The 17561-nt window shown below is 45.0% G+C and overlaps 1 protein-coding gene across 1 annotated transcript; it reads left to right on the forward strand.

Moving 5' to 3' along the window:
• Positions 1-3727: 3727 nt before the first annotated feature.
• LOC136330179 (kallikrein-7-like) lies at positions 3728-10246 on the forward strand. The gene is made up of 5 exons (XM_066266674.1): positions 3728-3800; positions 4282-4435; positions 4677-4906; positions 5497-5651; positions 10154-10246. The coding sequence occupies exons 1-5, from the start codon at positions 3728-3730 to the stop codon at positions 10244-10246; spliced, it is 705 nt and encodes a 234-aa protein (XP_066122771.1).
• Positions 10247-17561: the final 7315 nt, after the last annotated feature.

Below are 17561 nucleotides of genomic sequence, written 5' to 3' on the forward strand. Positions count from 1 at the left end.
TACAACAAGAAATCAAAGCTGTTTATTCTCTGGGTGATGTGGTAAGGCAGCTAATATCAGTTCAGTGCCTGCTACATACACATCCATTTCTCTTCCATTGTTTTAATTAGTCCTCCCATCGGCCTTAAATGTAGGTTTGCAAACAGCTTGGTTATATTTAGTCATTATGAAATCAACATTAGAATGTTTTTACTTGGTAAACTTACTAACGTTTTTGTGAAAGGAAGAGTAAAGATGGTGTGTAGATTTGAGGAAAGGGTGGGGAAACAGTTGAGTATGGGTGTGAGGTTGGGATTTCAGGTAGAAATTGATTTTGAAATGAGACCAGGGCTGGGATTTGGGTCGGAGAGTTATGACCAGGGTCAGATGTGGATTAGAGATTATTTCATGGGGAAGACGTCAATGTGGACTTCCTGGAGAATGACAGGGATGCAGACTAAAGTTTTGAGTTACACCTGAGATCATGGTTGGAATTGAGGCTAGGGTGACATCTAGTGTTTGGGTCAAGGTAAGGTTTGGCTTATGGTTAGGGTTTCAGGGTTCAAATCAAGAGTCAAGGGTGAGGTGAGTTGAGGTTTGAGATGTAACTTGAGGTGATATTTGGATTCAGGAGCTTGGTCAGAAAGTAGGTACCACATTGAAGTATCAGTTGAACTTTGTCAAGGCTAAAGCACTACTGAGGATGAAGATTAAATAAAAATTAGGTTGCAGGTTAAAACTCAAGCCTGTAACCATTGGAGTTGAGAGTTCTTTCAAAGTAAAGAATAAAGTTAGAATTATGCTTGAAATTTAACTTAGGTCTTTCTCATCCTCTTACAAGCTCTCGATCAGATCTGACCATGCCTTCCTGTTGAATGGTACCACTGATCATCAAACCAGAGAACTTGCAGCCCTAACAACTCCATCTCCCTCACCACAAGTTCCATTCAACCCATCTCTGTGGTATGTTGATTTTCTCTCCTAAAAGTGTCTTGACTCCATTCACTTATTGCCATCTTTATCTCTCACATCGATAACAATAAACATATAGTTAGGAAAACTATACAACAGTATTAAAGACGAAGAAATACCTAAATGTACCGGTCGTTCACAGAGTAAATAAAAAGTTACATTAGGTAATGTTTAGTACAGATATTTTTGTTACAAATACATAGTTTGTCTAGAAATCTAGGTATAAGGCCCTGGCCGGTTGTCTCAGAGGTAGAGCGTTGGTCCAGCATGTGGATTCCTAGGTTTGATCGTTGGTCAGGGCACACAGAAGCGCCCATCTGCTTCTCCACCTTTCCTCCTCTCACTTCTCTCTCTCTCTCTCTCTCTCTCTCTCTCTGTGTTCCTCTCCTGAAGCCATGGCTTGATTAGAGTGAGTTGGCCTCAGGCCCTGAGGATGGCTCCATGGCCTTCGCCTTGGGTGCTAGGAAGGGCTCAGTTGCTGAGCAATGGAGCAATGTCCCAGATGGGCAGAGCATCGCCCTCTGGTGGGCTTGCCAGGTGGATCCCACTCGGGGTGCATGCGAGAGTCTGTCTCTGCTTCCTCTCCTCTCATTGAACATAAAAAAAGTTTAATAATAATAATAGTAAAGAAAAAAAGAAACAAAAAAGGAATCTAGGTGTAATATGAGATGTGGGCTAAGTGATAACAGTAAACATTTAGTGGATGGACTTAGAAAGGCCTTCTCTTATTCATTCATAACTTTATATTAGGGTGGACATTGCACTCAGATTCAAAGATACATCTGTGATTCAGCCTGGAAAAGTTCCCACGGGCTTATCAGAGTTGACGTGTAGGATCTAGGCCACCCCTGAGAGGGAGTGAGGGCAAGACAAAAAATGGCCACAGAGGACAACCCAGGACACAGACCATTCCTGAGCCGGACAAGTCAATGGAACTGTAAAGCCAGTAGCCACAGCCACCATCACAGCCACTGGCCTTTGCACATTAACATTTAATTCGGGCAGACAGTAATAAAACTGTGGAGCCAAGAACTGATGGGCCATTACCTTTATTCCTAGCTCACACTCGGCAAACGAGTAAACACAAACACACTGGGGTCTAAAACCCACTCATTCAGTGCTCACAAAGCTACTGATACATCTGAGTTTTCCTAGAATCAAAGGCGCAAACCAGTCTTATCCCCTCTGGTTCCCCATCTCCCTTCACTTCTCTGCACAAACTGCTTCTCCTTCAGCACCCGGCCATCTTGACTGCCTCCTCTCCTCCAACCATGTGGCCTCTCTCCCTTGAAACAACATGGTCTCCTCCTCTGTATAACAACATGGTCTCCCTCTCTCTCTCTCTCTCTCTCTAAATGTCTTCCTAGCTCCTCCTTTTAAAACCTTTTGCGTGAAAGCCCTCCCCCAGCATACATTAGCATAACCAAGCCCCTTCCCAAGCAAGAAGGTAATTAATTGTATCATGTGAGAGCATCATCATGTGAGCAGTGGCCATTTTTAACAATCAAAGTGAGCAAAACCAAATAACACAAATTTTAGAACTTATTTGCCCAACAGGAACCTACTGCTGCCCCTCAGCTCCAGCATCGAGTCTCTCCATTGGCAGCTGTCACCAGACATGGTGGAGCTAGACTGTGCTGGGCCAGTGGCGTAGAGAGGAGGGCAAGGGGTCTGTCATGCCCTGGGCACCACTCACAGAGGGGCACCAGATGTCTCCAAGACAAAGAAGAAAAGCAAAGTAGAAGCATAGTTAGGGGGCAGGGGGCGCCAATAAAGTGCTGTGCCCCGGGCGCCAGTTATGTTCCCTACACCAGTGGTCCCCAACCTTTTTTGGGCCACGGACCGGTTTAATGTCAGAAAATATTTTCACAAACCGGCCTTTAGGGTGGGATGGATTAATGTAACATGTGACCGAGACAAGTGTCAAGAGTGAGTCTTAGATGGTTGTAACAAAGGGAATCTGGTCATTTTTTAAAAATAAAACATCGTTCAGACTTAAATATAAATAAAACAGAAATAATGTAAGTTATTTATTCTTTCTCTGCGGACCAGTACCAAATGGCCCACGGACCGGTACCGGTCTGCGGCCCAGGGGTTGGGGACCACTGCCTTACACCTCTAGCTGGGATCTAATTGGCTGGGTACCGCTCACATCACCTAGGGATTGAAAGTGGAGAGAAAATGCGGGCCTGTGGCTTTAGCTGCCTCAAGGGTTTCAGATAAGAACAGATGCAGGTAGGGGCACCCAGAGCCAACTTCTCCTGCGCTCAGGACTCTGGGTGTGGGCTGGAGTGCGGTGGGTGAGCTATAAGAGGGACACTCTGCACAGGGCTCTCCACAGCTGACTTAATCTCGTCTGAGCCCAGGTCAGACCCGCTGCGAGCAGCCCCAGTCTCACTGGGCTGAGGTGGGGAGTCTGAACGGACCTCTGACTCTTGCTTGAAGAGGAAACAGAAAGAGTCCTGCACTCTGGTCTGAGAAAGGCCTTGAGGTACAAGTTTTGGGTGTTTTTCTTTTACCAAAAAGAGAGCTTGGGATATGAAATTATAAATGGGTAGATATGGAAAGCTAGATTCTGCGGTCTTGAGTAGAAGGGTGTCTCAGGTATGGACTTCTGAGTCTGAGGAAGGAGGGGGTTAGGGAACTGAGAGCTTGGGTATGAGAAAGAACAAGCTAGGGACCGAGACCCTTGCTTTTGGAACTTTTGGTCTTTCTGGCCCTCTGCAGAACACGCCTTTCCTCCACGTGACAGCTCACAGAGGCTCAGAGAGGACACATGGCAGGTCCTAGTCTCTCACCCCTGCTGGTTGTACTGCTGTCCTTGGCCCTGGGATCTGCTGGACAAGGAGGTGAGGGCCAGACTGGGGGGCCTGACCTTGCCCCTGGGCCTCACAGCGTCCCCGCCTCCCCTCCCCAGGGCCCCGCGCTCCAAGGAGTCCCTGAGTCAGGACCCTCCCCCTGCAGTAGCTTTCTCCCTTGGAGACAAGACTCTTCTGCTGTGTCCCCTTTCCTCCTGCTTCCTTTTGACCCCGGGATCCCTGTGCCCCCTAGGATGCCCCCTGCCCTCACTGTGTCTCCCACCAGTGCCCAGCCAGGGCTGCCTGCAGACCAGACGCTCCCCTGGGCTTCTGGGCAGGCTCCCTCCGTCTCTCTCCGTCTCTGTCTGCAGCTCTCTGTGCGCTGGGCTCAGTTTCTGCCTCTGCCCTTCTCCGTGCCTCCCTGTCTGTCTGCCTCTCTCTCCATCACTGTCTCCGGGAATCCATCCGCGGGGACCTCAGTCTTCCCCTGACGCCCGCCTGCCACCCATGTTTTCTCTGTGTCTCCATGCAGCCCAGGATACAGGGGAAAGGATTGTTAATGGAGTTCCATGTCCAAGAGGCTCCCAACCCTGGCAGGTGGCCCTGTTTCAGGGCAGTGAGTTCGAGTGTGCCGGCGTGCTGGTCCATGAGCAGTGGGTGCTCACCGTCGCCCACTGCTATCGACAGTAGGTGCAGGGAGCCACAGAGGTTCGCTTTCCTTTTGGGTCTCTGTCCCTGCCCCTCTCTGCCTCCCTGTCACTCTCTGGGGGCTCTGTCTCTCTCTGTATCTCTCTCTCTTCCACACTCTGGGTATCTGTTGATCTCTCTCTGGATCTTTGTCCCTTTATCTCAGGAGATTTGTCCCCTTCTATCCCCCTCTCTCAATCACAGTGTCTCTCTCCAAACGTTGCCTTTTATTTTTTCCAGTGAGTACACCGTGCAGATGGGCAGTGACCTTCTGGTTGGTGGGAAAACCCAGAGAATCAGAGCTACAGAGTCATTCCCCTACCCTGAGTTCAGGATGCTAAAACAAATTCATGATATCATGCTGGTGAAGCTTAGCAGCCCAGCCAATCTGTCATCGACTGTGAGGAAGGTCAACCTGCCCTCCCACTGCAAACCCACTGGGGCCAGGTGTACCATTTCTGGCTGGGGCAGAATCGCCATCAATGTAGGTGAGGCTACAACTGTAACCTGGTAGCCCAGATCCTCAAAACTATCCTTTTCCAGACCCGGGAGTCCCAGCCCCCGGGTTCTCCAGCCTCTATCCAGGACTCCTAGCCTTTAGATCCTCCATCCCAAGATCCATAACCCTTAAATCTAAGGCCTGCATTCTTTTGGCCCAGGAGTCCAGAACCCTCTCCTGCTCCTCACTCAGACAAAGAGTTCCTGTCCCCAAGATGCATTTCCAGAGACCTAGGCATCCAGGACCCAACCCTTAGACACAAGAGTACTTGCCCCCAGGAACTTTTCCTACAGACCCCTAACCCCCTCCTTCCACAGATAGGAAGAGCCTTGGTCCCTTCACCTTTCACCCTCTGACCCAAGAATCTGGACCTCAGAACCTTCCTCCCTCAGTGCCAGGAGTTCAGACCAAGATCTTCCCTCACTCAAACCCAGGAGTCCCAGATTAGCTCCTTCTCATAACCGCAGTATTGAGTCACCCCGCCCGTCCTGCTTCAATATCCAGGCCCCATTCTTTTACCTCAACCCTCAGGGGTCCACCGGCCCCAAGACTCTGGCTGACCCCTAACCTCTCCAACAGTGACCAATCCACCAGAGCTCATGTGCTCGAATGTTTCCTTCGTCTCCTACAAGGACTGCAGGAAGTTTCACAAAATCCTATTGAAAGATTACATCATCTGTGCTGCTCCCCCCGACAGACTCTCTTATGCCTCCAAAGTGAGTCCCCTTCTCTCCAGCCAGGCCCTGGGCCCTGCTGCCTCCTGGCACGGAGCCTTGTCTTCCCCTCCCCCACAGTCTGCACGCCTGACCCCGGTGCTGAGCCCCACCCCAACCTTCCCAGTTCCCTTTCCTGGCTCTCAACTCAGTCCTCTGCCTAGCTCAGAATGGGAGCCAAGGGCAGCTAGTGTGGCCTTGGGGGTGGGCACAAAGTTCAAGAACAGAAACTTGAGGTGGGAAAATGGGGCTGGGACCATGAGAAGGAGAGTGAGGCACTGGCTACCAGCACAAACATTAAGGGGGCACCAAAAGGTCAGCGACCACGACAAATCATATTCCAATGAATTATTTTAAAAATAATCTATGCAGCCTGAGCAGGTGATGGCACAGTAGATAAAGCATTGGCCTGGGACACTGAGGACCAGGTTTGAAACCCCAAGGTCACTGGCTTGAGGACAGGATCACTGCCTTGAGCATGGGATCATAGACATGAACCCATGGTTGCTGGCTTGAGCCCAAAGGTTACTGGCTTGAAGCCCAAGGTCACTGGCTTGAGTAAGAGGTGACTTGCTCTGCTGTAACCCCTCCCCCATCAAGGCACATATGAGAAAGCAATCAATGAACAACTAAGCTATCACAATGAAGAATAGATGCTTCTCATCTCTATCCCTTCCTGTCTGTCTGTCCCTGTCTGTCCCTATCTCACTAAAATAATAATAATAAAAATAATAATACATGCAAAAAAATCCATGTGAACAAAATATCAGAGCTTTCAACAAAGAGCAAGTATTAACTGCACATTCTATTTGCCTTAGGCTCTTATATGGTTCAGCACAGCACTCTACTGACCCTGTGTTTATCTAAAATTGGGATACTAGGTTTGTGGTGAAACATTTTATATTAAATTTAAGTTTTACTGTATTGCATTATTAAAATACTCATTGCAGTCACTGAGAAGTGCTTGGGGCTAATACCCTCCTTATATAGCTTTGTACCTGGTTCTGGAAAAAGGAGGGGCCCCTCCTTTTTGTCCCCCTTCCTCACCTGTAACTCCCCCACCCTGCACTGCCTCTGAGAATCATCTTCCCTCACCCCTCTCTACACCTCACTTCATTTTCCTGTTTTCTTCTGTGTCGCTCTGTGTTAGGATTTCTCTCTCTCTCTGTCTGCTTGCTTCTTTGTACCCTCACTCTATTTGCTCTTTCTGCATTCTCAGTTTTCAGAGTGCACAAAGAGCAAATAGAGAGAGGGGTGATGGGACAGGGCTGTGTGTCCTAAAGAATGGGAGGTCCCCCTTTGTCCCACACTGAGGAATAATTCATTAAAGTGCAAGGCTGTGCAGGGACACAGAACCCCACACTTGAAACAGTCCCATGCTCGGTTAACTCACCTCTGCTGCTGTCTTGAAATTTATATATTTGAACCTGGTGGGTTACATTTTCACTTTGCACTGTACCTTTCACTTTGCACTGGTCCTACCTCATTTCCAAGACTACCCTGTCCTCCATCCCTGGGTAAGGGAATGTATCGATTTTCAGGAGATAACGCTCCCTTTCCCAGTTGCTTGGCAAAGAGTGGTTCACAATGAAACATAAATGAGGCGCTGACTTTCTGGAAACCCTCTCTGTACCTTCCATGTGATTAGTCTCATTGTCTGGAGAGCAAGCCAATGCCTTCAGAAAACCTGGCTTGCCCTCTGCATGATAACATTAATAGCTGCTCTCCCATTGGTCTACAGAGACAATATGTCTCTTCCCATTGGCCAGGGTGGCAGGCTATTGTCTGGCTGGACAAAGACTTGGTAACTGTGGAGACTGTGAGAACTCAGTGCTGGTTGCTCTGAAGCCAAAGCTAATCTGCTCTCTCCCCTGCAGGGTGACTCAGGGGGACCGCTGATGTGCGAAGGCTCCCTGCAAGGCCTGGTGTCCAGGGGATATTTACCTTTCAACCCAATTGTTTACACCCGTGTATGCAAGTACTATCAATGGATAAATGAGATTATGAAAAACAACTCCTAATCTCTCCATACTCTCATCTCTCCATCCTTATGCCCTGAACAGGAAATTCACAGAAATAAAGGTGCCCATGACCTCTAGCCATATTTGGCATTACTATTTTAAAAAGTCATATTAAAACCTCAATAAAATTCCAAAGAAATAAAATAAAATTAGCAAAAAAACTTCAGCACTGGTAAACACGCAGTGAGACCTTCAGCTTCCACCGCTGGAACTGAAAAATTGGAGTACATTTAATGGCAGGTGGTTGAGCAAGGTGAATCGAGAGCCTTATTTAGCACTTTGATCCAGTAATTCTAGCAAATCCAAAATGTGGGCAAGGTTTGGCTCTGGTCAGATGGCTCAGTGGTAGAGCGTTGGCCTGGAGTGTGGAAGTCCCAAGTTTGATTCCCAGTCAAGGGACATAGGAGAAGTGCCCCTCTGCTTCTCCACCCTTCCCCCTCTCCTTCCTCTCTGTCTCTCTCTCCCCCTCCCGCAGCCAAGGCTCCATTGGAGCAATGTTGGCCCAGGCACTGAGGATGGTTCCATGGCCTCAACCTCAGGCTCTAGAATGGCTCTGGCCGCACCAGAGCAACGCCCCAGATGGACACAGCATCGCCCCCTAGTGGGCATGCCGGGAAGATCCTGGTCAGGTGCATGAGGGAGTCTGTCTGTGTCCCTACTTCTAATTTCAGAAAATAAAATAAAATGAAACACAAAATGTAGGCAAGGTTTGAATTCATCACGTTATCTGTCATAACAAAGCAGTGGTGTATAGCCAGTAGTCATGGTTGTCGCAGCCGCCAGGCAGGTGCAGGTTTGCATTTGATTAGGATAGATGATAGAGATACAACGGAACCAAGAAATGGTGGGCCATTACCTTTATTCTGGCCTTGCAACCAGCTGGGGAGTAAATACACACAGCGTGAAAACACATCCCTTTTCATTCAGGGCTCCCAAAGCCACTGATTTTCTCCCAGTTTTCCTAGAATCAAAGGCCCCACCAGCTCAGTCCCCTCTGGTTCCCATCTCCTTCTCTCTGCACAAACTGGCTTCTCCTTCAGCACCCCGCCATCTTGGCTGCCTCTTCCTTACAAAAAACGTGGCCTCTTTTCAAAAATGGTCTCCTTCTCTTAAAACTTTTCAGTGCAACAACCCCTCCTCTACCAAACGTTAGCATAACCAAGCCCTTTCCCAAGCAGAGGGGTAATTAGCCATATCACATGGCAGCAGCATCATGTGAGCAGCAGCCATTTTTAACAATAAAAGTGAGCAAAATCAAATAACTAAAATTTTACAAACTTATTTGCCCAACAAATGGAAACACTGAACTTGTCCCAATTAGTGGATTATTTGTATAAACAATTAATCTATTTAAGGCAAGGATATTAATGAGGCTGTTCAGGATAATAATTATGCAGAGTCATTGTGTGAAATGATGAAAGTACATGTATGTCATATAATGTTAAATGAAAAAAAGGAAGACACAAAAATGTATATGCATGAGATCCTCACCGTATAAAATGAAATATCCATGGAATAAAAATCTGAAATAGTGCATACCAAACGGCATGTGGACGTAGTCATGGGGTGTCTCCTTCCTTCTGTTTCCTTTATGTGTCTGTGCACTTTGCTTTAGTGTTCACTTTATTGATTTTAGAGACAGAGAATGGGAGAGAAAGACAAGAATATCGATCTGTTCCTGTATGTGCCCTGACCAGGGATCAAACTGCCAACCTCTGCCCTTCTGGACAATGCTTTAACCAACAGTTTTCTGGCAGGGCAACCTGTGCACTTTTATAGCCTGAAACATAGAGGTAGGACCTCTGAAGAGCTAAGATTGTGGAGGGGAGGAGATCTTAACAGAGGCGCACAGGAAAGGAAAATGTATCTAATTCTGAGCCTTTACTCTGTCTCTACCCCAACTGGGGATGGAGGGGAGGGGAGGGGAGGGAAGGGGGAAGAAGGGGAGGGAAGGAGGAAGAGAGGGAGAAGAGGCATGCCAACTTCATTATGGCAATAATGTATTTGAAAGCTGTTTTGAGCATTTCACAGTGACAAACTTGGAGAAAGGAAGGTGATTTTCAAGAAAAATAGTGTCGGCACTTAGGACACTGGGATTCACGGAGGGCCTGACACAACTGAGCACCGGAGTCTGGAATAAAAGAGAAAGATGGGGTGGGAACGTGGGTAGGTGGGCTCCTGTTCTCAAAGAATTTGGGAAAGGGGACTGTGGAAGGAAAGAGGGAAGAGGGAGGGCTCCCCAGTGACTCAGAACCCGGCAGGGTCCCCACACTCCTGGTTCCTGGGCTCCCTGGGCAATCACACCGCAGACTCTGCTGACTCGGGGAACCTCTCCAGCCTAAGCCTCACTCCTTCCATCTGTGTTTCCAGTTTTTCCTCCAGAATTCCCTTTCCCCCAACATTTCCCAGATCCTTCCTCTCCTCATCTCACCCTCCTATTGAGTCTCTTTTGCACTTCACTCCCCACTTTTTCCCATATTGCAGAAATTCTACAACCACCAAAACCCTGCTCAGAGGAAAACAGGACCCCTCAAAATACTGGAGTCTAGCCGCCAGCACCTCCTGCCTCTGTTTTAGGAGTCTGTGCCCCCAGATACTCTTACCTCTGACCCAGGGGTCTACCTGCCCATCACCTCCTCTTTCAGAGCCAGAATTCCAGACCCCAAGCCCCTTCTTTCTTAGATCCAGTAGTTGAAGCCCTCAACCCCTTCAAATCTAAGACCCATCAGCCTAGATACTAAGACACTCCTCCCTCAATCCGTTCAATCTGGACTCCCAACCACCTATTCCCTCGGAGCCAGGAGTTAAGGCCTGCAGCCCTTTCTTCACTGAATCTCAAGATTTGGGGGCCCCAGATCCCTTCTGACTCAGATTTCAGAGTTCAAGCCAACAGCCCCCTCATTCCTCACACACAGGAGTACAGATCTCCAGCCTCATCCTGCCTCTGGGTAAGTGACAAGTTGAAGGAATGTCTTAGACTTGGGGGCACCCACCATCATGAAGCTCCATCAGCTTCTCTCTCCAGCATGCCATCCTAAATCAATGTATTACCCACAGTTTTAACAGGTAACAAAACATGGCCATGGCACCAAGTCAGGCCGGAGGCGCCTGGCCCTGTCACTCCTCTGCTCCATTGTACGAGTCTGGAGGTGGATTTATTAGCAGTGACTTGATACAGAGCTCTTGCTGGATTTTTGAAAGGTACAGTGGTGATACCTCTAGGCCTGGATACCAAGTAACACGGAGACACAGGTTTCCTTTACAGGGGGATGCAGGACAGTTAACATCTAACACGAACAGTTTACCAAGGAGTGCGGGTAAAAAGTAAGCATGAGGAATGTTGGGGTTATCTGCTTCTGTTTGTCCCTGGAGATCTGAAAAAGAATTCATTCTGACATATGAAGCAAGTTATTACACCAGTTGCACAAAAAAAGTTGCCAGGGCTTGCTCAAGGTGAAGGTTTACCTATCATTTAGGACACAGGACGTGACTCCCACAATAGCCCCCTCCGTTAGGAATAGTTTTATATAGGAACATCTTATATAAGGTGATGGATGCTTTAATTGAATAGATGAAATTCTTTTACAATGAATATGTATTTCAAATCATGATGTAAACGTTTTACTGATTTAGAGGAAAAGAAGAGGGAGGGGAAGGAGGAAAAGGGGGAGGAGGAGGGAGAGGGTACGGGAGAAAAAGGGGGGAGAATAAATTTGAGACTCAAACAATACAACTAATTTATGAATATTAATTTTGTATTTTACTGAATTCATTTATTAGTTCTGATGGGTTTGGGGGGAGGTTTGGTGGAATCATTAGGGTTCTTTATATAGCATATCATGTCATTTTAAAATAATTATAGTTTAACTTTTTCCTTTCCAATGCTGTAGCTAGGACTTCCGATACTATAATGAATAAAACTTGTGGAAGTAGACATTCTTGTCTTCTTGATTTTTTTTTTTTTGACAGAGATAGAGAAAAAGTCAGAGAGAGGGACAGACAGACATGGAGAGAGATGAGAAGCATCAATTCTTCATTGTGGCACCTTAGTTGTTCATTGATTGCTTTCTCAAATATGCTTTGATCTGGAGGTCACACCTGAGCCAGTGACCCTTTGCTCAAGCCAGTGACCTTGGATTCAAGCCAGCGACCCCGTGCTCAAGCTGGTAAGTCTGTGTTCAAGCCAGATGAGCATGCGCTCAAGCCAGCTACCTCAGGGTTTCGAAACTGGGTCTTCCGCCTCCCAGTCTAATGCTCTATCCACCGCGCCACCATCCGGTCAGGTCTGATCTTCTTATTTTTATTTTTAATTATACTTTACTTTCAATATTATCTTGTGTTGGTTTCAAGTGTTCTCCCCAGTATTTCCAGTACCCACCTGGCATCACACGTAGTTAGCTCAATATTATTGATCATATTCCCTGTGCTGTACTTCACATCCCCATGACTATTTTGTGACTATCAATTAATACGTCCTAATGCCTTTACCTTTTTTATCTAGTTCCCCAGCACCACTCCCCTCTTTCAACCACGAGCCCACTCTGTGTCTGTGAGAGTGTTTCAGTTTCATTTTTTTCATTTATCTTGTTCTTTAGATTTCACAATTAAGTGAAATCATATGGCATTTGTCTTTAGCTGACTGACTTATTTCACTGAGCATAATACCCTCTATGTCCATCCATGCCTTTGCAAAAGGTAAGATTTTATTCTTTCTCCATGGTCAAGTAGTATTGCCTTGTATATATGTACTTTGGCTTTTTTATCTGCACTTGTACTGATGGGCACATAAGTTGTTTCCATATCTTGGTGATTGCAAGTAATGGAAACTCTCCTGTACTGTTGCTGGGAATGCAGATTGGTGCAGCCACTGTAGAAAACCATATAAAGCGTTCCTCAAAAGCCTGACCAGGTGGTGGCGCAGTGGATAGAGCATCAGGCTGGAACATAGAGGACCCAGGTTTAAAACCCTGAGGTGCCGCAACTAAGAATTGATGCTTCTCATCGCTCTCCCTTCCTGTCTATATGTCCCTCTCTCTGACTGTCTCTGGAAAAAAAAAAATAAGAGTTCCTCAAAAAATTAAAAACTTAACTGCTTTATTATAGTCCTTTTATTTCTGTAGCGTTGGCTGTCACTTTGCTTTGACTTTTGATTGTATTCCAAAATTTTAATTTTAACCCTTTTTATGAATTTGACTAAAGGTTTATCAATGTTGTTTACCTTTTCAAAACAAAGCAGCTCTTGGTTTTATTTACCTTTCCCATTTTTTTAGACTATTTCATTTCTTTTCCACTCTGATCATTATTATTTCTTTTCTTCTACTCACTTAAGATTGTGTTTATTCTTATTTTTCTAGTACCTTTAGGTGTAAGTTTATAGTGTTTATTTGAACATTTCTTGTTTCTTGAGATAGGCTTGTATTGCTACGAATTTTCCTCCTAGAACTGTTTTCACTGTGTCCCATAGATTTGGGGTTATTGCATTTCCATTTTCATTTGTCTCAAGGTGTCTTTTGATTTCTTCCTTGATTTCATTGTTAACTCATTCATTATTTAGTAGCACTGTTATATAACCTCCAGTGGCTTGTGTGATTTTTTTAGTTTTCTTCTTATAATTGATATCTAGTTTTATATTATTGTGGTTGGAGATGCTTGACATAATTTCTATCTTCATAAATTTATTGAGAATTGTTTTGTGGCCTAACATGTCTATCTTATAAAATATTTCATAAGCACTTGAAAAAATGTGTATCTGCTTTTAGGTGAAATATTCTAAAAAATATCAATTAATTCCATCTGGTCTAATGTGTCCTTAAAGCCACTGTTTCCTTGTTCATTTTCTGTCTGGAAGACCTATCTATTTATCTCAATGGGGTGTAAAAGACCTCTATTATTATCATACTAATGCCAATCTCTCCCTTTATATCTGTCAATATTTGCTTTATATATTGGAGTGCTCTTAGATTAGGTTCACAGATATTTACAAGAGTTTTATCCTCTTATTGGATTGATCCCTTTATCATTATCAAATGCCTTCCTTTGTGTCTTTTTGTGTGTGTGTGTGACAGAGACAGAAAGAGAAACGGACAGACAGACAAGAATGGAGAGAAGTGAGAAGCATCTAGTTGTTCATTGATTGCTTGCTCATATGTGCCTTGACCGGGGGGGGGCTTCAGCAGAGCAAGTGACCCCTTGTTCAAGCCAGTGATCTTGGGCTTCAAGCCAGCTACCTTTGGGCTTAAGCTAGCAACCATGGGGTTATGTCTATGATCCCACACTCAAGCCAGCCAACCTTGGGGTTTCAAACCAGGGTCCTCTGCGTCCCAGTACAATGCTCCATCCACTGCATCACTGACCGGTCAGGCACCCTTCATTGTGTCTTGTTACAGCTTTTGTTTTAAAAGGTACTTTGACTGATATGTACTGTATTGCTATCCCAGTTTTTTGTTTTGTTTTTTTTTGTTTCCATTTATATGAAATACCTTTTCTATCCCTTTATTTTTGGTCTGTGTGTGTGTCTTTCCTGCTTAAGTGGCTCTGTTGTAGGCAGCATATGTATGGGTGTTCAGTTTTTTTCCATTCAGCCACCCTGTGTATTTTGATTAGAGCATTTAGCCTATTTAAATTTAAAGTAATTATTGATAGGTATGTAGTTATTGCCATTTTATTAACTGTTTTCTGATCGTCTTTGTAGTTCTTCCTGTTACTGTATTAGTCTCTTGCTCTCTTCTCTTATGTGCTGATGGCTTTCTGTAGTGTTATGTTTGGTTTGCATTCTCTTTATTATTTTTATAAATCTCATAGATTTTCTATCTGGGGTTACCTTGTGCTTCATATATACCAAGTTGTGTTTATAGAAGTCTATTTTAGGATGATAGCTGCTTAAGTTCAAATACATTCTAAGATTACTACAATTATCACTCATCCCATGCAGGTTTATGATTTTAAATTATTTTTACTTCTTCTGCGTGTATTCTTTAATTTTTTGTTATAATTACATATGATCTTCCTATTTTTGTCTTTTAACCTTTGTACTTACTTTATAGTTGGTTGATCTACTGCTTTTATTAAGTGTTTGCCTTTGACAGCGAGCATTTTTTTCCTGTATATTCTTATTTATAGTTCTGATCTTTTCTTTTCTACCTAAAATCTCTATAACTTTTTTAATAATGGTTTAGTGGTAATGAATGTTTTTATCTTTTTCTTGTGTGAGAACTTCTTTATCTCCCCCTTGCTTTTTTTTTTCTTTCAGTAAGAGGAAGGGAGGCAGAGAGACTCCCACATGAGCCCCTACTGGGATCCACTGGGCATGCCCACTAGGGGGCGATGCTCTGTCCATCTGAGGTGTTGATCCATTGCTCAGCAACTGACCTTTTCTTAGCACCTGAGATAGAAGTCATGGAGCCATCCTCAGAAACCAGGGCCACCTCACTCCAATTGAGTCATGGCTGCAGGAGAGGAAGAAAGAGAGAAAAAGAGAGAGAGAGAGAGAGAGAGAGAGAGAGAGAAGTGAGAGGGGGAGGGGTGGAGAAGCAGGTGGGTGCTTTTTCTGTGATCCCTGACCAGGAATTAAACCCAGGGACATCCACATGCCAGACCAATGCTCTACTATTGAGCCAGCCAGCCAGTGCCCCTTTGATTCTAAATGATAGCTTTTCTGGGCAGAATATTCTTGCTTGTGGTTCTTGGCCCTTCATCTCTGAATATTTCATACCATTTCTTTCTGACCTGCAAAGTTTCTGTTGATAGATCAGCTAACATTATTATAAAAGCTCCCTGTACATACCTGTTCTTCTCTTGGTATTTTTTAAATTTTTATTTGATTTCAGAGAGAGAAGGGGGAGAGAAACAGACAGAAACATCTACCTGTTCCCGTATGTGCCCTGACCTGGGATCAAACCTGCAACCTTTGCCTATTGGTTTGACACTCTAACCAACCAACCAAGCTATCCAGCCAGAGCTTTTTCTTGCTACACTTAGTATTCTCTTTTTGTCTTTAACATTTAGCAATTTAATTATGATGTGTCTTGGTGTGGGCCTTTTTGAGTTCATCTTGTTTGAGATTCTCTGCATTTCCTGGACTTGTGTGTCTATTTTCTTCAACAGATTAAGAAAGTTTTCAGTTACTTTTTCTTAAAATAAGGTTTCAATCCCTTTGTCTTTCTGTCTCTTTATCTCTCACTCTCTCTCTCCTCTTCTCTTTCTAGTACCTCTATTATGTGAATATAAGTCAGCTTGATATTGTCTCAGAGGTCCCTTAAACTATCCTCATTTCTCTTAAATTATTTTTTTCCTTTTTGTTATTTTAATTAAGTGTTTTCTGTTCATATATTTTGATTCCTGATTTGATCCTCTGCTTCATCTGATCTGCTGTGGATTCCCTCTAGTGTATCCTTCACTTCAATTATTGTATTCTTCACTTCTGGCTGGCTTCATTTTATGTTTTCTCTCTCTTTGTTTAGTTCTCATTGAGTTCATACATTTTTCTTTAAGTTCATATATCATCCTAATAACCAGTGTTTTAATTCTGTATCTGGTAGAATGCATGTCTCCATTTTATCTACTTCTTTTTCTGTAGTTTTGTCCAGTTCCTTCATTTGGCATGTGTTTCTCTGTCTCCCCATTTCACCTGACCCCCTGTGGTGTTTGCTTCCAAGTATTAGATGGATCTTCTATGTCTCACAGTCTTTGTTTTTATGTGGGAGTGTGTGTGTGTGTGTGACAGAGAGAGAGAAAGACAGAAAGAGGTACAGATAGGGACAGACAGACAGGAAGGGAGAGAGATGAGAAGCATCAATACTTCATTGTGGCATCTTCATTGTTCATTGATTGCTTTCTCATACATGCCTTGACCAGGGGCTACAGCAGACCGAGTGACCCTTTGCTCAATCCACTGACTTTGTGCTCAAGCTGGTGAGCTTTGCTCAAGTCAGATGAGCCTGCGCTCAAGCCAGTGACCCCAGGGTTTCAAACCTGGGTCCTCCGTGCCCCAGTCTGACACTCTACCTACTGCACCACTGCCTGGTCAGGCTATATCTCCCAGTCTTGACAGAGTAGCCTTATATAGAAAGTGTCCTGGGGGGGTCCAGTGGCACAATATTCTGGTCACTTGAGCTGAGTGCTCCAGGAGTGCCCCCATGGGTTGTGTGTGTCCTCCAGTGGTAGTTGGGACTCTATTGCTTCTGGCACATCAGTTGGTAAGTTTGACCTTCAGGTTGGCTAGATATAAGGATTCGCCATGACTACAGTACATGAAGCTGATCGCATGGAGCAGAAGTAACTGTGACAAGGCTCTGCTGCCAGCCAAGTCCACCCTTCAGGATTATCATTTGTGGAACTCACTGAGTGGTGCTCAGATGGTGTGTGAAACCAGCCACTAGGCGTGTTGGGACTTGAGCCTGTTGAAAGCCTCTCTGGTGAGGCCAAAGTCAGATTTGATGCATGCCTGCACCAAGGTAGCTGACTGGAAGGAGAGTTCAACAAATAAATAGCAGTGTTTGCAAGTACTTTTTCCTCTAGAAAGAGCTGCCCTGTCTTTTACCTCTCCAGCCTTCACCCTGATTAATCAATTTAGTTCTTTCCTATGTATCTGTGGTAGTTTTTGAGCTGCTTCCCCTGCACTGAAGCATCAAGCAACTGAGTTTGTGAATGAGGGAGTCTGTGTTCAGCTCCTTAGTTGTTCATTGATTGCTTTCTCATATGTGCCTTGACCGGGGGCTACAGCAGAGCAAGTAACCCCTTGCTCAAGCCAGCAACCTTGGGCTCAAGCCAACGACCTTGGGCTTCAAGCAAATAACCTCTGGACTCAAACCAGCAACCATGGGTTCATGTCTATGATTCTATGCTCAAGCCAGTGACCCTGTGCTCAAGCTGGTAAGCCCACACTCAAGCTGGC

Source organism: Saccopteryx bilineata, chromosome 3 (genome assembly GCF_036850765.1).
Source record: "Saccopteryx bilineata isolate mSacBil1 chromosome 3, mSacBil1_pri_phased_curated, whole genome shotgun sequence".
Taxonomy (NCBI): Eukaryota; Metazoa; Chordata; class Mammalia; order Chiroptera; family Emballonuridae; genus Saccopteryx; species Saccopteryx bilineata.

What these genes read in the sequence shown, in the direction of transcription:
- LOC136330179 (XM_066266674.1), top strand. Translation starts at nt 3,728, where the DNA reads ATGGCAGGTCCTAGTCTCTCACCCCTGCTGGTTGTACTGCTGTCCTTG. An exon ending in GTCGCCCACTGCTATCGACA is followed by an intron (nt 4,436 to 4,676) that starts GTAGGTGCAGGG and finishes TATTTTTTCCAG; the next exon opens with TGAGTACACCGTGCAGATGG. An exon ending in TACCATTTCTGGCTGGGGCA is followed by an intron (nt 4,907 to 5,496) that starts GAATCGCCATCA and finishes ACTCTGGCTGAC; the next exon opens with CCCTAACCTCTCCAACAGTG.